Source organism: Choloepus didactylus, chromosome 4 (assembly GCF_015220235.1).
Source record: "Choloepus didactylus isolate mChoDid1 chromosome 4, mChoDid1.pri, whole genome shotgun sequence".
NCBI classification, from domain to species: domain Eukaryota; kingdom Metazoa; phylum Chordata; class Mammalia; order Pilosa; family Megalonychidae; genus Choloepus; species Choloepus didactylus.
Window position 1 is genome coordinate 39720043 of NC_051310.1, and position 26205 is coordinate 39746247.

Genomic DNA, 26205 nt, shown 5'->3' on the forward strand with positions numbered 1-26205 from the left:
TTGTATTTCCTCTTCAGAGAACTGTCTTTTCATATCTTTTGCCCATTTTATAATTGGGCTGTCTGTACTATTGTCATTGAGTTGTAGCATTTCTTTATATATGCAAGATATCAGTCTTTTGTCAGATACATGGTTTCCAAAATTTTTTTCCCATTGAGTTGGCTGCCTCTTTAACTTTTTGAGAAATTCCTTTGAGGTGCAGAAACTTCTAAGCTTGAGGAGTTCCCATTTATCTATTTTCTCTTTTGTTGCTTGTGCTTTGGGTGTAAAGTCTAGGAAGTGGCCGCCTAATACAAGGTCTTGAAGATGTTTTCCTACATTATCTTCTAGGAGTTTTATGGTACTTTCTTTTATATTGAGATCTTTGGTCCATTTTGAGTTAATTTTTGTGTAGGGGGTGAGGTAGGGGTCCTCTTTCATTCTTTTGGATATGGATATCCAACTCTCCCAGCCCCATTTGTTGAAAAGACCATTATGGCTCAGTTCAGTGACTTTGGGGGCCTTATGAAAGATCAGTCGGCCATAGATCTGAGGGTCTATCTCCGAATTCTCAATTCGATTCCATTGATCTATATGTCTATCTTTGTGCCAGTACCATGCTGTTTTGGCAACTGTGGCTTTATAATAAGCTTCAAAGTCAGGGAGTGTAAGTCCTCCCACTTCGTTTTTCTTTTTTAGAGTGTCTTTAGCAATTCGAGGCATCTTCCCTTCCCAAATAAGTTTGATAACTAGCTTTTCCAAGTCTGCAAAGTAGGTTGTTGGAATTTTGATTGGGATTGCATTGAATCTGTAGATGAGTTTGGGTAGAATTGACATCTTAATGACATTTAGCCTTCCTATCTATGAACATGGAATATTTTTCCATCTTTTAAGGTCTCCTTCTATTTCTTTTAGTAGAGTTATGTAGTTTTCTTTGTATAGGTCTTTTACATCTTTGGTTAAGTTTATTCCTAGGTACTTGACTTTTTTGGTTCCTATTGAAAATGGTATCTTTTTCTTGAGTGTCTCTTCAGTTTGTTCATTTCTAGCATATAGAAACATTACTGACTTATGTGCATTAATCTTGTATCCCGCTACTTTGCTAAATTTGTTTATTAGCTCTAGTAGCTGTATCATCGATTTCTCAGGGTTTTCCAGATATAAGATCATATCATCTGCAAACAATGACAGTTTTACTTCTTCTTTTCCAATTTGGATGCCTTTTATTTCTTTGTCTTGCCAGATTGCCCTGGCTAGCACTTCCAGCACAATGTTGAATAACAGTGGTGACAGCGGGCATCCTTGTCTTGTTCCTGATCTTAGAGGGAAGGCTTTCAGTCTCTCACCATTGAGTACTATGCTGGCTGTGGGTTTTTCATATATGCTCTTGATCATATTGAGGAAGTTTCCTTCAATTCCTACCTTTTGAAGTGTTTTTATCAAAAAGGGATGTTGGATTTTGTCAAATGCTTTTTCAGCATCTATTGAGATGATCAATTGATTTTTCCCTTTTGACTTGTTAATGTGTTGTAATACATTGATTGATTTTCTTATGTTGAACCATCCTTGCATACCTGGAATGAACCCCACTTGGTCATGGTGTATGATTTTTTTAATGTGTCTTTGGATTCGATTTGCAAGTATTTTACTTGATTTGCAAGTATTTTGCATCTATATTCATTAGGGAGATTGGCCAGTAGTTTTCCTTTTTTGTAGCATCTTTGCCTGGTTTTGGTATTAGATTGATGTTAGCTTCATAAAATGAGTTAGGTAGTGTTCCATTTTTTTCAATGTTTTGAAAGAGTTTGAGTAAGATTGGTGTCAGTTCTTTCTGGAAAGTTTGGTAGAATTCCCCTGTGAAGCCATCTGGCCCTGGGCATTTATTTGTGGGAAGATTTTTGATGACTGATTGGATCTCTTTGCTTGTGATGGGTTGGTTGAGGTCTTCTATTTCTTCTCTGGTCAGTCTAGGTTGTTCATATGTTTCCAGGAAATTGTCCATTTCTTCTACATTATCCAGTTTGTTGCCATACAGTTGTTCATAATATCCTCTTATAATTTTTTTAATTTCTTCAGGATCTGCAGTTATGTCACCTTTTTCATTCATTATTTTGTTTATATGGGTCTTCTCTCTTTTTGATTTTGTCAGTCTAGCTAGGGGCTTGTCAATCTTGTTGATCTTCTCAAAGAACCAACTTTTGGTGATATTTATCCTCTCTATTGTTTTTTTGTTCTCTATGTCATTTATTTCTGCTTTAATCCTTGTTATTTCTTTTCTTGTACTTGGTTTAGGATTGGTTTGCTGTTCATTTTCTAGCTTCTTCAGTTGATCCATTAGTTCTTTGATTTTGGCTCTTTCTTCCTTTTTAATATATGCGTTTAGTGCTATAAATTTCCCCCTTAGCACTGCTTTTGCTGAATCCCATAGGTTTTGGTATGTTGTGTTCTCATTTTCGTTCGTCTCTATATATTTAGCAATTTCTCTTGCTATTTCTTCTTTAACCCACTGATTGTTTAGGAGTGTGTTGTTTAACTTCCAGGTATTTGTGAATTTTCTAAGTCTCTGATGGTTATTGACTTCTAATTGTATTCCATTGTGGTCAGAGAATGTGCTTTGAATAATTTCAATCTTTTTAAATTTATTGAGGCTTGTTTTATGTCCCAGCATATGATCTATTCTGGAGAAAGTGCCATGAGCACTAGAAAAGTATGTGTATCCTGGTGATTTGGGATGTAATGTCCTGTATATGTCTGTTAAATCTAATTCATTTATCAGATTGTTTAGGTTTTCAATTTCCTTATTGGTCTTCTGTCTGGTTGATCTATCTATAGGAGAGAGTGATGTGTTGAAGTCTCCCACAATTATTGTGGAAGCATCAATTGCTTCCTTTAGTTTTGCCAGTGTTTCTCTCATGTATTTTGTGGCACCTTGATTGGGTGCATAGACATTTACAATTGTTATTTCTTCTTGTTGAATTGCCCCTTTTATTAGTATGTAGTGGCCTTCTTTGTCTCTCAAAACATCCCTGCATTTAAAATCTGTTTCATCTGAGAATAATATTGCTACACCTGCTTTCTTTTGGCTGTAGCTTGCATGAAATATTTTTTTCCATCCTTTCACTTTCAATTTCTTTGTGTCCCTGTGTCTAAGATGAGTCTCTTGTATGCAACATATTGATGGTTCATTTTTTTTGATCCATTCTGCGAATCTATATCTTTTAATTAGGGAGTTCAAACCATTTACATTCAATGTTATAACCGTGAAGGCATTTCTTGAATCAGCCATCTTATCCTTTGGTTTATGTGTGTCATATTTTTCCCCTCTCTCTATTAATATCCTTTAAGGTACCCATACCGAATCTCTTTAGTACTGAACCTTTCTCCAAGTCTCTCTGTCCTTTCTTTGTTTCTCTGTCTGTAGGGCTCCCTTGAGTATCTCCAGTAGGGCAGGTCTCTTGTTAGCAAATTCTCTCAGCATTTGTTTGTCTGTGAAAAATTTAAGCTCTCCCTCAAATTTGAAGGAGAGCTTTGCTGGATAAAGTATTCTTGGTTGGAAATTTTTCTCACTCAGAATTTTAAATATATCGTGCCACTGCCTTCTCGCCTCCATGGTGGCTGCTGAATAGTCACTGCTTAGTCTTATGCTGTTTCCTTTGTATGTGGTGAATTGCTTTTCTCTTGCTGCTTTCAGAACTTGCTCCTTCTCTTCCGTGTTTGACAGGGTGATCAGAATATGTCTCGGAGTGGGTTTATTTGGATTTATTCTATTTGGAGTTCGCTGAGCATTTATGATTTGTGTATTTATGTTGTTTAGAAGATTTGGGAAGTTTTCCCCAACAATTTCTTTGAATACTCTTCCTAGACCTTTACCCTTTTCTTCCCCCTCTGGAACACCAATGAGTCTTATATTTGGACGTTTTATATTATCTATCATATCCCTGAGGTCCATTTCGATTTTTTCAATTTTTTTCCCCATTCTTTCTTTTATGCTTTCATTTTCCATTGTGTCATCTTCCAGGTCACTGATTCGTTGTTCAACTTCCTCTAGTCTTGTACTATGAGTGTCCAGAATCTTTTTAATTTGGTCAACAGTTTCTTTAATTTCCATAAGATCATCTATTTTTTTTTAATTTAGTCTTGCAATGTCTTCTTTACGCTCTTCTAGGGTCTTCTTGATATCCTTTGTATCCCGTACTATGGTCTCATTGTTCATCTTTAGTTCTTTGAGTAGCTGCTCTAGGTGCTGTGTCTCTTCTGATCTTTTGATTTGGGTGCTTGGTCTTGGGTTATCCATATCGTCTGGTTTTTTCATATGCTTTATAATTTTCTGTTGTTTTTGGCCTCTTGGCATTTGCTGAACTTGATAGGGTTCTTTTAGGATTTATAGACCTATTGAAGTCCTTATCTCTAATTTATCAGATCTACAGCTTCGTGGAGTACCCTTTCTCTAACTAACCAGCAGGTGGCGTCCACGAGCCACCTGTTCTCCACAAGCCAATTCTCCCCTGCTTAGCCTTTGTGGTGAGTGGGGGAGTGAGTCTTGTGGGGTCCAATTGGTGTACCAAGCTTGTGTGTGTAGTTGGTGTTGCCTGCCCTGTATATGGGCATGTTTCTGGGCAGTCAGGGAGTGGGAGGTGGCTCTAACAATCAAATCTCCCTGGTGATCCTGGAGTTTTAAAGCTGCTGCAATAGTCTAATCCTTCAGTTCAGTCCTGCCACAGTTTGTGTCTGCCACTGACCCACAAGTCCTTGGTATTGGTGTTTGGCTCCTGAGACTTGCAAGTGGGCCCCTCTTCCAGGCTGTGCACCCCCTGGTCCTCTGTTGAGGGATGACTGTGCTATGTCACAGGTGAGTGCCGTCCCCCCAGGGCAGTTCTGGGCTGCTGGGTTGTGTAGGGAGGCTCCCAGTCTGCTGAAATGATGGCTGAATGGGGCTTTGTTAATTCACACTGCTCCACCTTCCCAACTCTGGGACAATCAGCTGAGGTTGCAGGGAAGGCTAATGTCCACGCCCAGTTTTGTGGTTTGTGCCTGTTACTTGAAGCACTTCTGTCACACTGGGTTGTCTGGGGCAGCTCTGGGCTATGGGGCTGGCGATGGGCAGGAGTATTTCCTGTCCACCAGGAAGATGGCTGTGAGCGGACACCCCCCTTTTCTTGGGAAGTTGTGGTGTTTAGTGAATTTTCTCAGCCACTGGATTATTGCGTTTTGTCTGAGAGCTCTCTTAGTTCTGCTCTTGTCTTGACTTGCCCAAATTGCAAGTCTTTGAAGCTTTCTGTATTGGGCTTCTTAGAGTAATTGTTTTAGAAAAAGAAAAAAGGATTTAAAAAAAAAAAAAATAAGGGCCCTCCTCAGAGATCTAATGGGTTATTGAAATGCTAAGAGACAAAGCAATTAGGGCCATTAAGGAAAGGTCCACAGGGCAGAGAGATCAACTTTTCTTCAGGATTTGCGTATGAGCCTCAGGGCCTGAGCTCTGCCCTTCCCCTTTCTATGTTCACCAGAACTACAAAAATCCTCCGCTTTTATTTTGGAGTTTTTCGTGCTGTTTTTTTCTATGTCTGTCTCCTCTCTGCTGGGCTGGCTGCTCTCAGATTCTCTGGTGTCTGGTCTCAGTCTATCTGTGGTTGGAGTTTGGATCAGTAGAATGAGTTTCTGATAAGGGCTGCCACTGCAGTTCTCCCTTCTCCTTCCCGGAGCTGACAGCCCCTCCTCCCATGGGACTAAGCCTGGCAGGGAGGGGTGCGGGTCCCCTGGCCACAAAAACTTACAGATTTTGCTGATCTCAGCAGTTCAACGTTTTCATGAGTGTTGTATGAAGTATGCCCAAAGTCAGATTGCTCTGTGGTGTCCAGTCCACGCAGTTCCTGGCTTTCTACCTACTTTCCTGGAGGAGTAACTAAAACATACAGCTCACCAGTCCGCCATCTTTCCCCGCCTCTAGAGTTGATTTAAGGATTAACTAGATGATGTATGTAAACCTCTTAGCATCATCCAGCTACAAGGTAAGTGATTGATAATTCGTAGCTACCATTATTCATTAATCAATCATTTTTCGTTTATTTTTAAAGCATACTGTACCATCATCCATTACCCAATCTTTTCCATCACCTCAAACAGAAATTCTGTACTCATTAAGCTGTAAGTCCCCATTCCTGCTTTCTGTGTTCCCTCTCACTCCCTTGTAACTTCTAATCCACTTTCTGTCTCTATGACTCTTCCCATTCCAGACATTTCATCTAAACGAAATTATACAATATTTGTCTTTGTGTGTCTGGCTTATTTCACTTAGCATTAATGTTTTCAAGGTTCAGTCATGTTGTAGCATGTATCAGAACTTCATTCCTTTTTACAGCTGAATAATAGTCAGTTGTATGCATTTACCACATTTTGTTTATTCGTTCTTCTGTCAGTGGCCCCTGGGGTTGTTTCCACCTCTTGGCTATTGTGAATAATGCTGCTATGGGCATGGTGTACAAGTGTCTGCTCAAGTCCTTGCTTTCAGTTCTTTAGGGTATATACCTAGAAGTGGAATTGCCATGTCATATGGTAATTCTGTGTTTAACTTTTGGAGGAACCGCCAAACTGTTTCCCTCATACTGACTTTTGTTACTGTCAGTTTAAACCCATTATGTCCAAAACTGAACTTGGCTTCCGTAGACTGGCTTTTTCTCTCAACCCCTCCACCAGAGACACCACCATTCTTCTTGTCACCCAAGTCCTTAATGCTAGAGACCTCTCCCTTCTCCATCTGGTCAAGTCACCAGGTATTATCTAGAGTTAAGATGCATCCTTTCTCCTCTGTCCCCCCTACCCTGGCCGCACCCCCACTCACTTAGGACTCATTAACTGTCTTAGCATTTTCTCTACTGCCCCACATGTAAAAGGTGAAATTTACACAATAAACCTGGACTTCACCATATTTTGGTCAAGAAGTAAAGCACTATAATTCCTCACTGCCGCAGCTGTTTGTCAGTGATGGATGCTTACAGTGGGCTCTCTGCAGTGGCATAGATAAGAAAGCTGTTGTCAGTGTAACCTTTCTCTTCCTTTTGAGAAAGTGTGCTGGAATGCAGTCTAGGGAGAGAACTGTGCTCCACTCTGTTTTGTATTTTACAAAGTAAAGCTTTCACAAACTTTGGTGCTTTAATTATTAATAGTCATAATGCTTGGTAGATACCCATATTTTAGGATACTATTTATTAAGAATCATTGTCTGGGACCCTCTTCCAGGATTACTAGCTGGCTTTAATTGCACTCTGTCCTCTTTGTTGAGGGCAGGACCTCTAAGCCAAGGGTTCCTAACTTGCATACTTGCAGGGACCTGTCCTTTCTGGTGTCTGGTAATTGTTCAAGACCAGCTGGTGTAAGGCTGCAGGGAATCCTGGGGATTAGGTAGAGCTACACTGTACCTGCACCATCTAAAGGCTTTTAAATTCAGACAAACTGCCCCTGGACTGATTCTTGCCCCTTCTCCATCATTCTGCCATCCCTCTTAAGCCACCTGACCAACTAACCTAAACAAAATCATCTTCAGTATGCCATTCTGTTTCTAAAACTCCATTTCCTACAACCGAACTTAAACTTTTCTGCCTCCTCTTCCAGCAGAGAATCTGAGATGCTCAACTAGTATCATGAAACTGTGACCCTCATATCCTGTCCCAGCCACCGGGAGGTTTGAGGTGACAGAATTGAACCCCACTGGATGTGTCAGGGGGGAAGGTTTCTCTCTGAATCTTTGGTGTAAGGGCACCTTAGAGAGAAATGGTCAGAGAGAAACCTAGAGAGGCAGTGGTGGGTTTCTTTAGTGTTACTTGCCCAGCAAACTGAGTGTCTGTTTGTCTGTTATCTTTGTCTCAAGAGAGGAAGAGGGAGCAAAGAGGAACTGGGAAGTTTTTTTGTTTTTTTTAATTAGATGAGATGGAGAAGGGGTGTTTTGTTGTTGTTGTTTCAATCAGCCCAAGCATTTGGAGGACCAAACACATCCAGGATGCTGGACACCCAGGGTGGGGAGGGGTGAGCTGGGGGAGTAGGGGCGAGGGTGTGGAGAAAGGAAGATTAGTCCATTAGATTTAGGGAGTGGCTGGCATGGTTTTTTGTTTGTTTGTTTGTTTTGTTTTGTTTTTTGTGCTTCTAGCTCTATAGCTGCTTGTGATCCCCCTTTATAGCTGATTTTCTGAAAAACACATAGGTCATGGAGACCATCGGCTGATGTCCTTTCAATATGTAGTAATTCAGTGGACATTGGCGGGAGTGAGGTAAAAAACATTGCAGAACGTGCCTTGAGGGACCTGCCAGACACTCCTCCCCTAAAATGCCCCAGAAAATGCCCCCGTGGAGGTACCACTATCACCGATTCCTTTCTTTAGATGTTGGAAGAGTTTGCGCTACCAGAGAATCTTCTTAAAAAGCAAATACCTCTGAGAGAGAAACGAAAGCCTTCTTAAGAGTCCCTCAGTGGAAGTAAACGTAGAACCACCTGAGGGTGGGCAGAGCCCTCGTGGGAAGCCCATGAGATAGCCCGGCCACAAACAGGGCTCAGAACTAATTTGTGTTTTTTTTCTTTCTACTGTTTGCCTAGACAGAGCTGGCTGGGTAGAACAAAGTCAAGATTTTTCTGGTTGCCCTTCTGTCTTCAGTAGATTCCTTTCTTCACTTTCTCCATTTGGACTTGAAAGGCAGGAGTGAGGAGAAATATATTTCTTCTCTGGAGTACTGTGTACAGAGCTCTGTGAATTCCAGGAGACTCAGTGTCTGGCCCAAAAGAGGTTGATCTTGCTTGGGACATTTGAAACCACACCATTGTGAAAATGGAGGCTTGGCCTCCACATATCCAAGGAGTCACCTAGCTGCCCAGTCAGGCAGAGTTCCTTGGCTTAGAGTATAGCACTTTATTCAATTAGTGATTTTGCTTTTTTTTTAGGGAGTTTTGCTCCCATGAAGGTACACTTTTTGTTGGGATTGTTACGTGGGTGAGGGGCTGCCTCAGCTGCTGTCCTGGGAGAGCCAACATGGCTCCCACACTCTAGTGCTTTGGTGTTAGAACTTGGGAGACAGGGCTCAGAGCATAATTAGTCCTAGTTCGTCCTTCCTGGGATGTGTTCACAGAGAACATCACAGATGTGAATACATGAGTGCCCTCTGTCCTCACCAACTTGTCGGCCAATTCTCAATTGGTGAAGGTGAGTTCCTGGGTTAAGGGGAAATCCATATCCTCAAAGGACATTCTTTCTTCCTTTAAAAAAAAAAAACTTTATTGAGGTATCATTTTATATTCATGAAATTTACCCATTTCAAGTGTACAGTTCAATCAAGACATTTTTTTTAAGAGCTTAGGTAAAGTAACTTGGAGACGTTCATGGAGACTCCAGACACCGTTTGAAACCTTGAAAATCTGCCGTGTACCTCTGCTCCCTGTAGTCTGTGAGGGGTTACAGCCCTGGGCACCCTGGCAGCAGGAAGCCCACACACTCACCTCCTCAGAAGGGTCAGCTGTGACATCACAGCTCTTCTGGAACCAGGCTGCCTGGCTTATTAGGCATGTGACCTTGGGAAATTTAATGGCACTGTATCATAGTTTCCTCATTTGTAAAATGTAAATGGCAATTGCACCGACCTCATAAGGTTTTCATGACGAGTAAAGAACATAATGCCTATGAAATACGTGGCCCAAAGCTGGATATGTTGTAGGCTTTAAGAAACAATGGCTCCTTCCATCAGTCCATGGAGAGGAGTGATGGAGCCTGCAGGTAAGGCCAGGAGGATGGCAGGAGGGCTTGATGGCCAGTGGTTTCCCTGTTATTAATGCAGCCTCTCTGTTTTCTTCTGTATTCTTTTCCTGGCCCAGTATTGATCCTTCAGAAGGTGGAGAATGGAGACCTGAGCAACAAGATTCTGAAGATCACTGACTTTGGCCTTGCTCGGGAATGGCACCGGACCACCAAGATGAGTGCGGCAGGGACGTACGCGTGGATGGCGCCCGAGGTGATCCGTGCCTCAATGTTTTCCAAGGGCAGCGATGTGTGGAGGTAAGGTCTGGAGGTGCAAGGACAGCGTTGTCATGTCTATTTTGGCAGTGCACACATTTCAGGATTTGAAGAATTTGAGGTTACATAGGATCCCAGGTACCCCAAATAGGTCTAAGTGAACTTCTCAGATCAGTCTATGCTAATTCTCATGTTGCCTGGGGACGGTTTCCAATGCTTTCATCTACAGAATTTCCTCCAGTGCTGTGGAAAGTACCACCTTCATAACAGCCCTTGGTGATTGCTTTCTGGGAAAGACCAGTGAATTCCAGGGCAATGTATATTCCCATCTCTGGCCAGTGGGGTGTAAGAGCACCCTAACACTCCTGGAGATCCTCCCCAGGGTCAGCCTGGCTCACTTAGTAGCAGTGCTGGGCTTTTAGTGGCTGTTACTGCTTTTAGGGACTTGGGAAAGGGATGAACTGAATATCTTCACTGTAAGATCCTAGGCAGATGAGAGTTCTTTGTGCCATTTCTTTTTGCTTGGTGGGCTGGTTAAATTTTCTTTCCTGTTATCCAGTTAATTCTTTAGTCAAGGCTCTGTTTATCTATTGATCTAAAGAAGTGTCCCAAGCATGCACCAAGGAGTGTAGTGTCACAGACTAGAAATGGCCGTTGATCCCCTAGTAAATGTAGCCCCAGAGGTCACAAGGACGTGGATCTAAAGAATCTTGTCCCCACTGATAGGATGAACAATAACTACAGAATATATATTCTCATGGCTGTGGGACTGTAGCATCACTTTGGTAAATAAAAGAAAGGAGTATAGATTATCATTGTATTTCAGTCCATGACTTCCTGACGTCGTTTCTGTATGTGTGTGTTTATGTATAAATAAATTGTATATAATATAATGTAATATAAATATAAGTACATATAAAATATAAAAATATATTTTAATAACAGCATTACCGAGATATAATTCACAAATAATAGAGTTCATCCTTTTAAAGTGTACAGTTCAGTGGTTCTTAGTGTAGTCACAAAGTTGTGCTTCAATCACCAATATCTAATTCCAGAAGATTTTTATCACCCAAAAACAAACCTTATACCTTTTAGCAGTCACTCCTCACTACCCTCTAGCCCCTGGCAACACCTAATCTACTTTTTCTCTCTATGAATAAGCCTATTCTGGACCTTTCATATAAATGGTATCATATAATATGTGGCCTTTTGTGTTTGGCTTCTTTTACCTAGCATAATGTTTTCAAGGTTCATCCATGTTATAGTTTATATCAGAACTTTATTCCTTTTTATACCTGAAGAATATTTCATTATATAGCTATAACACCTCTTGTTTATCCATTCATCAGCTGATGGACATTTGGGTTATTTCTACTTTTTGGCTAATATGAATAGTGCTGCTGGGAATATCTTGTACAAGTTTTTGTGTGGACATATGTCTTCAGTTCTCTTGGGTATATACTTCGGAGTAGAATTGGTGTGATATATTAACTTTGTATTTAACTTTTTGAGGAAATGCCAAACTTTTTCACACAGCAGCTGCCCCATTTTACTTTCCTATCAGCAATGTATGATGGTTCTAATTTCTCCACATCCTTGTCAACACTTGTTATTGTCCATCTTTTTGATTATAGCCATCCCAGAGGGTGTGACATGGTATCTCACTGTGGTTTTGATTTGAATTTACCTAATGACTAATGATGTTGAACATCTTTTCCTGTGCATATTGGCTGTGTATCTTTGGAGAAATGTCTATTCAAATCTTTTGCCCATTTTTAAAGTGCTTTTTTTTTTTTTTTTGTCTTTTTTATTGTAGAATTGTAATAGTTCTTTATATATTCTGGATACAAGTCAACTATCAGATATATGATTTGCAGGTATTTTCTCTCATTCTTTGGTTGTCTTGTCACTTTCTTGATGGTGTCGTTCAAATCAAAAAAGTTTTTAATTTTGACGAAGTCTAATTTGTCTATTTTTTTCTTTGCTTGTGCTCGTGTTGTACAACAAATCACTGTATAGTCATGAAGTTCATGAAGATTTACTCCTATGCTTTCTTCTAAGAGTTTTATAGTTTTAGCTCCTGTGTTTAAGTCTTTGATCCATTTTGAGTTAATTTTTGTATATGATGTGAGATGGGAGTACAATTCATTCTTTTGCATGTGGATTTCCAGTTGTTCAGCACCTTTTGTTGAAGAGACTGTTCTTTCCTCATTGCAAGGACTTGGCATCCTTGTAAAAATTTTAATTATCCATAGATATGTGGGTTTATTTCTGGAATCTCAATTCTATTCCTTTGGTCTATATATCTATCTTTATGCCAGTAACACTATCTTGATTATTATAGCTTTGTAGTAAGTTTTGAAATGAGGAAGTGTGAGTTCTCCAACTTTGTTCTTCTTTTTAAGATTGTTTTGGCTATTTTGGGTCTCTTGCACTTCTTTATGAATTTTAGGATCACTGCCAATTTCTGCAAAAATGGCAGCTGGAATTTTGATAAGGATTGTGTTAAATCTGTAAATCAATTTGGGGAGTATTGCCATCTTAATGTTAAGTCTTCTGATTCATGAACGTGGGATATTTACATTTATTTAAGCCTTTAACTTCTTTCAGTGATGTTTTTGTAGCTTTTTTATAGTGACTCTTACTTTACCACACATTAATTACGGGGTAAAGTAGCTAATGTGGAGAAAAGAATTTTCCTTTTTTAAAAATATCAGACCTTTTCTTGTTAAGTTGAGCCTTATACTAATATTCAACAGTTTTTGATCTACAGAATCGGCAATTTAATGTGCTTCAACCTAATATTTTTATTGCTTGACCATAGGCAAATGAAATTAGTTAATGTATTAATTAAGCAAAGTTGCTACTACCAAGAGACTCACAGGTATGGTGGCTTAAATAAGATAGAAGCATATTTCTCTTTCAAAGAGTAGCCCAGCCAGTCCAGGCTGGCAGGGCAGTCTGCCTCATGCAACCTTCAGGAACCCAGGTTTGTTGCTCCATCATCCATCCTTCAGACAATGTACTTGTCTGAGTGGTTAAATCTGAGTGATTGTTACTTCTGTATTTTAACCTGCACAAAAGAGGAAATATTGCTTATCCATGGCATCCAGCTTGTCTTTAATTTGGAAATGACACAGAAGGTGAACCCATTTCCTCTGCACACACTCAATTGCCCATATCTGGTTTTGTGGGCACACCTAGATCCAAGGGAGGTAGACAAATGTAGGCTCTAGGTGGCCAACTTTTAGCTAAACTCAGCTAAAATTTTTAACAGTAGAGGAAAGGGACAACAGGATTTGGGGGAATAATTGGCTTCTTGCCACACTAAACTTCAGCTTACCCTTCTTTTTTGGAAACCATGATACCTCAGTAACATGGTTGTTTTTGCCTTCCTAGATTACTGCTGGGCTTTGTCCCACAGCCGGGCTCTGGAAACCCTTGGGTGTTAACATAACATACTCCAAGGGTTTCTGCTGCCTCAATGATTTGGACATAGTTGCCTCAGGTATCCAAGCACATTCTTAGAGGGAAAGGAGAGCCCAAATGCCTCACGTAGGGTCTTTTCATGGTGACAGAGTAATAGGCAGGGAAGGGCAAGGCTATTGCAGGGGTGACTCTATTATAGGAGGAACAAGGCAGGGCCCTTCAGCTTTTCCTGAGTATCGGTTCCAAAGACTAACCTCCCGTCTTTCCCTTTAAGCACTAATTCTGAAAGCAGGCTTGAGGAGTGTCTGATGAAAGGCACTTGATGAAGTTATTCCACTCTCTGAAGGGAATAGCTTGGAAGTAAACTGCAAGTCAACAGCTGTTGGGTGAAGTATCTTGGAAATTGTTACAAGGTCTGCCGGTGAGTCTATAGTTTAGAATTGTTCCCAGGACTTAAGCCTCCTCACTCAGCTTGGTTGATGATCGTGGTTTGAAAGCATAATTCACCTTGCTCCCTTCCAGCTTTCTTAGCATCTGTGCCACGGGATTTCCTTTTTGGACACAATTTATTGAACCCATTAGATAGGCCTTTTCATCTCTGTCTTCTCAAGACTACTCATCTGCACAGCTCTGAATGATCTCGCTTCTTTGCCAGAGGAAAAAGTGTGCCTGTTGCTATACATACAGCAAAACATGTATACCAGTAACAGTATTTACCACCTACAAATGCTTAAGGGCTGGGCTCTTTGTGAAATGCTATAGTTCGTTTATGTCATTTCCTCACAGTAATCCCCCAAAGTTGTGTGTTATTGTTTACATTTTGCAGAGGAGGGAACTGAGGCTCAGAGAGTTTGTCATGTGCTTATGTTCACCCAGGTGATAGAGGCAAAGCCGCGACTGGAATGAGATATGTGTATGTTGAACGTCTGTGCTTGGAGCCATGTCACTATTTCTGTACTCCTGCTTCCGTGCCCTGGATAGCCTCTTCCAGGATGATCGGCCCACTGCACCTGGGACCCAGCAGTATGTCCCAGAGAGGGTCAAAGCATGTCTAGGAACTTGGGACAAAACTGGTTCTCAAATTGATTAGTCATTCATTTATTCATTCATGAAATGTTTTTTGAATGCTTACTCTGTGCTGGGTGCTGGGCTGAGTTGAAGTCCTCAACTGGCCCCTTCTCTCCTGGAATTCAACCAGGGCCCGGGTCCTCCAGGCATCTCCTGTTGCCAGGTGCCCAGGGTCAGCTGAGTTTGTCTTCCTGCTCTTCAAGCACGGTTCTCAGGGCCTCCTCCACGTCCTGTGGTGGAGGGTACAGTGATAATGGCTCAGATCCTCAACCACATACATTTCCCAATTTGCTTGTATTAGGGACTGCTTGGAGAAGAATAACTGCTGTAATTTTCCCCTTTGGTTGTGCCGTGTGGGGATAGCCATAGGATATCATTCCTCAATGCCTTCTGCCTGTTGTGTGTGGGGTGAAATAGAGGTCTTTCATTAATAATTTTAACTTTTAAAAATTACAGTAGTAAAACATGTTCACTATAGAAAAAAAGAGAAAATGTGGATAAACAAAATCACCTAAATCCATGTCTAAAGATAACCTGTATTGATGTTTTGGTGTGATTTTTCCTGTTATGTCGTCCTTCACCTATCCTTAAAATGGGATCATGTTGGTTTGTGTAAGCTGCTTTTTAATGTAATATAGCACAAACATATTCCCATGTTAATAAACATAGTGTTATGTCAATAAATATATTAATGTATATATGTTAATAAACATATCATCATTTTGAATGAGGGCTCTGTTAACAAGAATAATAATTGTATGTTACTTTACAGTTTGCAACATGCTTGCACATCATTAGTTTGATTGATTTTACCAAAAATTATTAAACAACCATGTGGTTCCTAGAATCAGTATTATCAAGTATTAGCGGTTCCCCAGCCCACCCCTCTCAAAGGTGACCCTTCTCTTTCAGAGTGAGAGCCCCCTAGTTGAAAGTCTTAGAGAGAAAGCAGGTTAATAAAAAAGAAAGAAAGAAAGTTCTGGTTCAGCACAGATGTGGAATTGCTATGCCTTTGGTCATGAAGAGTTGTTATCCATTTGAATGCTTTTCCTCACTTTGAAAAAACTAAATATCCCCGTCTCCCCCACCTCTGACCCTACCAAATGGTTGAAGGGATTATTGAAGCTCTGGGGGTGGTTAATTTTTTTTTTTTTAGCTTCTCTGGGTGGTTAATTATTTACACAAGTTCACATTCCCTGAGGGTTTGGGGTTAAGCACTGAGGACTCCTGGGAAATTACTGGCAACACTGGGAGCTCGGGGTTCTCTGCTGGGGGTAGGACTCAAAGGCAATGATTTAGCTGAGCCAGCCCTGGCAGCTTGTAAATGGTCTTGTAAGGACCTCTTGACCTTCTCAACCATGGGAGGGCAACAAGATAGGATAACTGTGTTGAGTTCTGCTGCCACCCATCCCCGGGGCTTAGATCTGTCTAACTTGTGTTTCTCCAGTTTCCTTCTTGGGTTCTCTTCATGCCAAAGAATACAAAGTCCTCATTGATATCCCCCACCTTTGGGGGCTAAATAAAAATAAAGAGGAACGTTGGCAGAGGGAAACTTAAGGTTTTGTCATCCCCAGAAAGGCAGAGCCTTTTCCCTGCATGCCCAGGTCCCTCAGCACAGATCTGCCTGACCCTCACCAGATGCTCGTTTTAGACTCTTCCCAGGGGGAAACTGTAGCCTTGTTTGCCAGTCATAGGTGGTAATTTCTGGATGTGGAGTTGCAATTATTGTTACTTACTCCTTGTAACTTCTCTGTGGGGAAGGCTTTGCTGTCCTTGTTTTAGGGATGAGGAAACAGGTTTAGAGAGGTTATGTTGCTTTTCCAAGGTCACCAAATGGTAGATGGTAAAGTTGGCATTTGACTCCATCTGTCTGAGTCTTTCTTAGGTAGCCCACAGTGGCACTTCTCACATTTCTCTTAGCTGGAGGCAGAAAAAAGAAACAAGCCAGAGCTGCCCTGGGTAAAGCTGGGAGGGGTAGACCCCCTGGCTCCTCCTCCTCCAGGCAGCCTGAGACATCTGCGTGGGACACGGGATGCTGTGGGTCATGTTTGGAGACCTTCGCGGAAAGGGTGCAGGAACATGAGCAGGACACATGTTGGATCTTTGAAACACTCGACTGTCTTTCCCAGTAGTTAGGACTCAAACACTCCTCATTTTTGCCTGGATGGAAGAAAGGGTTTCCCTGGGATCTTTGGTTTTTATTCCCCAGGGTCGAGGGCATTAGCCAAGGAAAGGTGAGTACAGGTTAGAGTCAGTCTCTCCTTGGAATATGGTCGGCAGTGCTGAGGGTTTTTAGAGGTCAGTTGGTCAAAGCTGCACAGCATGACCACATCTGGATAAGTTACATTAAAGGTTTGGCAGGAAGTGTCCGAGTCAGAATGTGATTCTTGATGGTGTTTGGGGTTTACTCTAGGGCACACCGGGCAGCCTGCAGGACCGTCTGACCATGCACTCATTCCCACCCCACCCACTCACTAACTCACTATATGAGGGCCTGCTCTGAACCAGAGACTGCACTAGGCCTGGGGATTGCAAAGGTTAAAATCTGCTATTCCTGTCCCTTAGGAGCCCATAGACTGGTAAACACACAGCTACAACACATGGGAGCCCCAAGCAAGGGTTCAGTAACACCTGGGGATATCAAGGAAGGTTTCTTAAGTGTCCAGCGTGGTTTCCATCAGCTTCAGATAAAAATCCAACCCCTTGTCTGGTTGCAAGACCTGTAACCATCTACCAGGCTTTATTCTATTAAACCTATCTAAAACTTGCTTTCTTCTTCTGCAAAATAATAATATTTATCTTGTGAGTTTATTATGGGAATTAAAGATGACATTTGCAAAGTGCCTTAGCACCCTGCACATACAAGCTACCATGATAAACAGATGCTGGGTTCATTATTATTTTTAAAATGAGGAAGAAGATGGTGGCATAGAGAGGAGTGGAAGTTAGTTAGTCCCCCTGGAACAACTAATAAACAACAAGGAACAACTAGTAAATGATCTGGAATAATTTCTGGGGGACAAGCATGACTGTCCACACATTGTGCACCAACCTGTATTGGAAGGAATGCCTGAGATCACAGCGTGGAATCTGTGAGCAGAAACTGCAGATCCGAGCTGGGAGCCTCTCCCCCATGGCAGCCCGAATGGCAAAGCCTTGCATTGATAGAGAGCAGCACTCTGTGAACAAGTGAATATTCTTCAGTCCAGCTCCAGCTGGAGTTTTAGTTGGCAAAAATGGACTACTCAGTGCAAGCTGCAAATCCCCAACAAGCAGACAGAAAATAGGGAGGTATTGGGGGAAAAATACAATCAATGTAAACTAGAGACTATAATTAACAGAAACATTGTATTATGCTTGAAGAGCCAGGGAACTTCTGTCTTGGGAGGGGGAGCCCAGAGGACCGGGTGCTATCTCTGGCTGATGGGTGAAACTGGGAACCATGTAATGACCCTGAAAGGGGGCTTTCTGTCCCTTTTTCTCTCTCTCAACCTGAGCGGCTCAGTGGAGAAAGCCTCAGCCATTTTCAGCTTGCAGTGCTCTGCAGTAGAGAAAGCCTGAGCCGTTTTCAGCTTGCAGTGCTCTGATCCAGATAAAGGTGGAGATAGCAGAGTCAGATAGACAAAGAATCTATTTATATGCAAATGAGAACTCCGTAGGAGGTGTATCTTCCCTAAGAGGAAAGAGGCAGTGCCTAGATCTACTACCTGCCTTCCATTCAGAACCAGACCCCAGAGCCTGGGGGAAAACAGCCATGGGCCACACCTCCTTACACCAGTCAGGAGTGACAGGCTGACAGGCACCACCTGCTGGGCAGGTTAGGAAAAGCACAGCAGCTAGAGGACTCACAGGTGCGTCAATCCTCTAAGACACACCCTCAGGGAAACCGGATACTGAATATTTCTTCCTTCTGGGAACTGAGCCTGTTCTGGTCTGGGAAAACCTGATTGGGGTAAACAAGGAAACCAGATGCCTAGACAACAGAAAACTACAACCTACACTAAGAAAAACAAAGTTTTGGCTCAGTCAAAGGAACAAACTTACATTTCAGCTGAGATACAGGAATTTAAACAACTAATGCTAAATCAATTCAAAAAGTTTAGGGAAGATATGGCAAAAGAGATGAAGGCTATAAAGAAAACACTGGGCATACATAAGGTAGAAATTGAAAGTTCACAAAAAACAACTGGCAGAATCTATGGAAATGAAAGGCACAACACAAGATGAAAGACACAATGGAAACGTACAATGGTACATCTCAAGAGGCAGAAGAAAACACTCAGGAACTGGAGAACAAGACACCTGAAAGCCTACGCACAGAAGAACAGATAGAGAAAAGAATGGAAAAATATGAGCAACGTTTCCGGGTACTTAAGGACAACACGAAATGCGGAAATATACATGTCATGGGTGTCCCAGAAGGAGAAGAGAAGGGAGAAGGGGCAGAAGCAATAATAGAGGAAATAATGAATGAAAATTTCCCATCTCTTATGAAAGACATAAAATTACAGATTCAAGAAGTGCAGTGTACCACAAACAGAATAGATCTGAATAGGCCTATGGCAAGACACTTAATACTCAGATTATCAAACATCAAAGATGAGGAGAGAATCCTGAAAGCAGCAAGAGAAAAGCGATCCATCACATACAAAGGAAGCTTAATAAGACTATGTGCAGATTTCTCAGCAGAAACCTTGGAGGCAAGAAGGAAGTGGTGTGATATAATTAAGATACTGAAAGAGAAAAACTGTCAACCAAGAATCCTATATCCGGCAAAACTGTCCTTCAAATATGAGGGAGAGTTCAAAATATTCTCTGATAAACAGACAATGAGAGAGTTTGTGAACAAGATACCTGCTCTACAGGAAATACTAAAGGTGTTTTTTCATGAGGGAGAACAAATGAATGTCAACCTTGCAAGGTATTAAAAATAGGGCAGTATTGGGAGAAAAATACAATCAATGTAAACTAGAGACTATAATTAACAGAAACATTGTATTATGCTTCCTTTAATGTAACAAAGGCAGTATACCAAGACTAAATGCATATGAGGGGGCATGGGGAGGGGTGTGGGACTCTTGGCATTGGTGATGTTGTCTGACTCTTTATCTTTAGTTTGGTGTTATCTTTCCTTTTGTTGCTTCCTAGCAGTCATTTTTTTTCTCTCTCTCTTTCTTTTTTCTTTTTCTTTTGTCTCTACCTTCTTTGACTCTTCCTCCTTCTTTGTGGAAGAAATGGAGATGTCGTTATATAGATAGTGCTGAACATAAATATGTGACTATACAGGGAACCATCAATTGTTTACTTAGGATGGAATATATGGTGTGTGAACAAAACTGTTTTTTAAAAAAATGGGTTGATGAAGAAACCTTGGGGGCACTATATTGAGTGAAATAAGTCAGACACAGGGTCTCACTGATATGAACTAATTACAATATGTAAACTCATGGACATGAAATATAAGTTACCAGGATATAGAACAAGGCTAAAGAATGGGGTGCAGTTGCTTATTATGAGCAGAATGTTCAACTAGGTTGAACTTAAATGTTTGGAAATGAAAAGAGGTGATGGTAACACATTGTGAGGATAACTAACAGTGCTGAATGGTGCATGAATGGGCTGGAAAGGGGAAGCTCAGAGTCACGTATGTCACCAGAAGGAAAGTTGGAGGTTGAAAAATGGGAATGTATAAAACAGTGAACCTTGTATTGGGCAATGTCCGTGATTAACTGTACAAATATTAGAAATCTCTTTCATGAACCAGAACAAATGTATGACACTATAACTAGAAGTTAATAGTAGAGGGGCATATAGGGAAAAAATAAATCTATTGCAAATTATGTACTACAGTTAGTAGTATTGTAACATTCTTTCATCAACAGTAGCAAATATACTATACCAATACTATGAGTCAACAATGGAGTGGGGGTGGCTAGGGATATGGGAGGATTTGAGTTTCCTTTTTTTGTCTTTATTTCTTTTCTGGAGTAATGAAAATGTTCTAAAAATTGAAAAAAAAATAATTGTGGTGATGGATGCACAGCTGTTTGATGGTACCGGGGGCAATGGATTATATACTTTGGATCGTTGGATAATTGTATGGTATGTGAACAATCACAATAAAAAAATGCAAGAAAAAAATGAATATGACCTTTGTTACTGGTTGCAAACTGCTGATGAGTATTATAAGAACTTAGAGACTAGAGTTGAAAATATAAAGAGAGCCACTCTTCTGGCTGTTCCTAATCTTACGGATTCCTGTTCTGACTTATTCTTGGAAGGACTGAGCACTACACAATTTTACCTGGTTCTGAATTTGTAGAATAATTATTCCACGAAGCTTTGTACTCCATATTTTCTGATTCATATGAGGTGAGAAAAGAAATTCTCTGTGTGGATTTGAAAGGCAGGGGGGTCTGTTGAGACTGTCCCAGCTGACAAGCTGCTCAGCTCTACCGATGTGGTCTGCCCTTGTGAAACTTTCCTCTTCATTTTAGACGAAGGTCTTGTTAAGGATGCCCTCACACTGTGGTAGGTACAGAAATCTATTCAACCTAGTGAGCATTTAAGGAAATCTTTTATAGGAGCAAAATCTGTTTGTTGTGGTGGCCAGCTCTATGTATTCTTGCTCAAAAAAAAAAAAAAAAAAAACAAGGTATCTATGATTAAAGCTGAAGTTTTCTTAAAACAGAAAATATTTGATGCTTGAGAAGCAACTTTTTCACCCAGATTACTGCATCAACAGTAACAACAAAATAGTTGTGGCCTAACTGAGCACATACTTTGTGCTAATTTCATGACAGCCCTGGGAGTCTGGTCATGTTATTTATGCTTTACAAATAGGGAATTTGAAGCCTAGAAAAATGTAGTAACTTGCCCAAGATCACACAGCTAAGGAATGGTAGAATATGACTTTGAAATTAAATGCATTTGACTCCAGGGTTTTTCCTTTGAGCTCGTATGCTATATAGTCTCCCTTTTATATTATACCAGTACATCTATTGTGTTAGTCTCCCTTTGTATTGAGGAGAATATAGGATGCTCAGTAAAGTCTGATGAGTTATTTCAGGGAGATTGTAGTTGTGGTTTATTACATGGCTTCTCTCCTCTTTCTCTCCTTAGCTATGGCGTGCTACTTTGGGAGCTGCTGACTGGCGAGGTGCCCTTCCGAGGAATCGATGGCTTAGCAGTGGCTTATGGAGTAGCCATGAACAAACTCGCCCTTCCCATTCCTTCTACATGCCCAGAACCTTTTGCCAAACTCATGGAAGGTAAGTGATCTCTGGCCTGAGCAAAAGTGGAGACCATTTGCCTTCCTACCAGTACTTAGTGGATTTTGGCCAATTTTACAATATCAGTTACTGAAAGAGGAAATACAGTATTAGTCACTGAGGAGGAATCCTGTGGGCAGTTGGAAGAGTTACTTCAAGATGATACCAACATCCTGCTACATTGATGTCACAGATGTCCCTTCTATCAATCTCCAGTGACTGCAGATGCTAGCTTAGTAACTGAGGTCTGTCATCCATGACTTTAGCATATTATTATTTAATACAAAATAAGCAGGTATAGGAGCTTTTACATCAGAACCTCCAAGTTCTTACATATAGAAACGAAGAACATCTGAGAAGAAAGGAACTCTAGAAGTCATCTGGTCACCCATAATTTTGTAAGGGGTTGCTTCAAAGCCAAGAGAGGTTATGTGGTTAGGTGATCACCGTACTAGTTATGGCAAAGCTGAGATTAGACTGAGCTCACTTTTCCTGTTTCCACTCTAGTGCTTTTTTATCCTTGCTTTTATTTAACCCCATTGAGGTGGGGAAGAGTAGCTCATTTATTGTGGGAAACTGAGGCACAGAGAGTAGTTGCCCATTGTCAGGATTGGAATCATGTAGTAACATGGTAAACTGTAGTAATGGTACTTTACCCAAGAAAACTCTTTGGGCTTGTGCTTTTCTTAAACTGAATTAACAGTCAGAATTGGATGGGTGCTGGGATTGCTACATTTTATTTCCTTTTTCACTCTTGATTTCTGGTTGTGACTTTGGCGGCTCACTTTACTTCCTGAGTCCTGTTTGGGTTTTCTAAATTCCAATCTCTGTTTCTAGAAGGAAAAATGAGAGGTTGTTTTCTGGTAAAATGAGGTCACTTAATATCCTAATTCTTACATTTGCCTCTGTCCGTTCATGCTTTCTGTCTACTCACGTGTTCCATTCAGACTGCTGGAATCCTGACCCCCATTCACGACCATCTTTCACGAATGTCCTGGACCAGCTAACTACCATAGAGGAGTCTGGTTTCTTTGAAATGCCCAAGGACTCCTTCCACTGCCTGCAGGATGACTGGAAACATGAGATTCAGGAAATGTTTGACCAACTCAGGGCCAAAGAAAAGGTAAAAAAAAACAAACAAAAAAAACAAGCATGCATCCAATCAATGGACCTTCTCCACTGGGGCCTCTGGACTGAGTTTGCCCAACCATCCTGATTCTAACACTAGCACCAGCCTGCTCAATTTACTGTAATAGGGTAGCTGTTTCCTTCTAGGTTTTATGTGGAGAGAATTCTCCAGGCCTCAGATGTGATCTGTAATGATAGAGACTTTTTGTTTCTTTTGGGGATGTGGCAGGCATAAGAAGGGAGAGTCATGAGCCCAAACCTCTCCTTATAAAGTATCTATTTAATTGCCTAAACCAAAGAAAGAGCACTATTTGGCAGTTACTATCGGGGTGTCTCACCCTACTGGCTGAAAATACAAGAGGATTCCGGAAAGGTTTCATGGTTCTACACTGGACTATTAGATAGAAGTTAACTTGATATAGGATTACTACAGTATCAAGGAGAATAGTTATTGTAACATCCTGCTTTAGTCCTTTGATATCAAAATCATAAATAATATGGGCTAGAAAAACCAAGGTCCGAAATTGACATTTTTCATGATTTTGTGAAAAGGACTCCAAGCCCAAACCAATGGGAGAGTTTGGAAATTCCTAGCCTACTGGAGATCTGCTTTTTTGTTTTGGTGACCATTCCCTAAATGGCCCTTCTCAACTCCCTTGGTGTCTTGCTAGCAGTCGGTGTCTACACAGGTGAAGCTAATCACAAGCAGTTATGCTGCTTATGCTGCAGGGGCAGGACTAAATATAGAGGACACAGCGAGGGCCCAAGAGATGTCCATATGGACGAGGCTAGCCTCCTTTTTCCCTTCTCACTCCCCAAATGGGAATTTGGTAAGCTAATAGCTAGTAATAGTAATAGTTAACATTGTATATGGCTTCTTGGCTTACCAGTCCCTTCACATGAAAGGTCTCATCTGAGTCTTATGGTCCCTGCCACCAGTGTGTAGGCAGATGTTATTCTGCTTCCATCCCGGAGCTGAGGGTCATTGACTTGTGTAACCCATTGCCTAGCTCGTAAGTGAGGAAGCAGAGCCTCAAATCTGGGCCTTCTTATTCCAAACCCCATATTCTTTCCAATAGGCATTGTCATTCCCCTAAACAAATTATTTAAAAATCATTTCTGGAGCTGATTTGGAGAGATTAAACTCATTTTATACAACATAGGAGTCCTACACACAGTACTGTTTGGCAGGTCATGGATATTCTGCAGGGACTGGAGTTGAGTTTATAATGAATCTTTAGGGGCCCTGGTGACCATTGAACAGAATGATTCAAAGAGATTATTTCTATCCCTAATACTGTCCCAGCTAGAAGAACCCCCGAATTGATGACTTTTTTTGGTTACTAGATTGCTGAATCACTGATTCTTGGTTACCTTTATTTTAATTAATGAAGTTATAGGGGAACTAGCTAGGAAGAAAAAGGAGTTGGATTTTGTTACTAAGTTGGTATTAGGAAAAGTCAAACCTTTTTTCACAATAGCTAACATTCGTACTATGTGTCAATATCTATGCATGTACTATATATGCTATGCTCTAAGTAATTTATATGCATTGTCTTATGTACTCTTACGTAATGAGATAATAATTGTCTTATGTAATACAATCCTATTGTATAGGTGCTGCTAACTCCTTATGACATATGATGCTCAGGGTAACTTGCCCAAGGCCACACAGTTAATGACGGTGAAGCTGGGACCTGAATTCAGACAGTTTATTCCAGAGCCCTTGCTCTTAACCGTTGTGCTAGGATGCTTTTCCTTTATAAGGTTTGTAGCTGGGCAAATGAGAGGAAGATATATGTGACTTTCTCTATGGAAAGAATCCTCTTACATCATTCTGTATATGAGAGATGTGGTTTGCATACCATGAAGTTGACCCCCATATAGGTGTTTCACAAGTAGGGGGTTTACCATGTTTGAGGGTCCTCTAGGTATATGGTGCCATAGGCAAGTACTGTATGATTCAGCTTATTCTTCAGTTTGGCTCAGCTGACTGCTTCTAGGTATTGTGAGAATGTTTGGTCTCTGGGCTGGGTTTGAGCTCTCTTGGAGGAAAAGGATTAGACCCGAACCACTATCCCTTAGACCTGAGTACACAGGAGAGGAGAACTTTGGAAGGTTGAAATTAGCTTGAACTTTTCACCTTTTCCATTAGGCAAAAAAATCAACCAACTAAGAGTAATTTTTCCTCATCTTCCAAGTGTTTTTGTCCTCTTGATGGTGAAAGCAGGGAAGACAAGGATTTGGAGGGCGTGCAGCAATTAATCTATTCATTAAGGAAGGAAAAGTTGAAAAGTTCCAGTTCAACTCTCAGGAACTTATGATGAACCTATGTTCGCATAAAGGTTTGCATTTATAAAATTGTCTTCTATCCCTTATTTCTTGTTCGTTCGTTCGTTGACTAGACAGTTATTCAACAACTATTGAGCACCTACCTTGTAACAGTTTTCAAAGTGCCAATCTCTTGCTATTTATGTCCTTTCTATCACTTTCATGGCTATTTTGACAGTCTTTTGAGGATGGAGGACGAGTTGGTTGAAAAGTTCACAACAATATTTTATTCACATCTGGTCTTTGTTCTCTCTTCTTCTGCTCTCTACTTGCCTGCTCAGCTTCCACAATACCTCGTCGCATGATTTTTTTAACTCTGAGTTCCTTTTCTACTGTATTTTATTTTAGTCTAGAATGAACTTCTTATAGTGGAGCATTTCACTGGGGAAAATTTAAGTTTCGACTTTAGAAATGTTGCTGTGGCTACTATATTGAAGAAACATCCTGCTTTTTATGTGTGGTTCTCTCTCTCTAGAAAGAGAAATTTTAGCCCCCAACTCCCACCTCACTGAAGGGGTAACTAGAGTTAATAGTTTGTATTCCAGGTTTTAAAACTTTATACACATCCTTTGTTCTCTTTCCTGCTTTCTCTCCTATTTCCTGATTCCATACCTGATTCCTGCCTCCTGGGAACCCAGTACTGTGTTCATTTGTAAATTCATACAGAAGGATAAATGAGAAGCTGGAAAGAGGTTCTGCCCACCTGGTGTGCTACCACCCCCGTTCTCAGAGAAGGGCAAAAAGGGCCATTCTTGGGTCAGGATATGGGATTCCAAATGGGATTTTGCCCCATTTCTACTCCTGCAGCTTTTTGGCTCGAACTCCCCTTCTGGCTTGAACTCCCCTTCTGAGCAGGAGAAGAGAGTTCTCTTTCGGCTGTTTTGAGATTCTCTGTCTGTCTGTCTTTGAGTTGCTACAGAGACACAGCCTGCTCTGGAGTGACAACTTATGTGTTCACTGAAAGTTCATTTCAGGAGTGTGTGGCAGAACAGCAGGCAAGTTTGGTTCTG

The 26205-nt window shown here is 41.0% G+C and overlaps 1 protein-coding gene across 4 annotated transcripts in view; it reads left to right on the forward strand.

Moving 5' to 3' along the window:
- The window catches only part of MAP3K9 (mitogen-activated protein kinase kinase kinase 9), a 121431-nt gene that overhangs the window by 76110 nt on the left and 19116 nt on the right, over positions 1-26205 (forward strand). For all 4 annotated transcript variants that reach the window (XM_037832400.1, XM_037832402.1, XM_037832401.1 and 1 more), the window contains exons 3-5: positions 9827-10007; positions 21588-21736; positions 22684-22859. In XM_037832400.1, coding sequence (XP_037688328.1) covers positions 9827-10007; positions 21588-21736; positions 22684-22859 — 506 coding nt within the window. The remainder of the gene's footprint in view (positions 1-9826; positions 10008-21587; positions 21737-22683; positions 22860-26205) is intronic.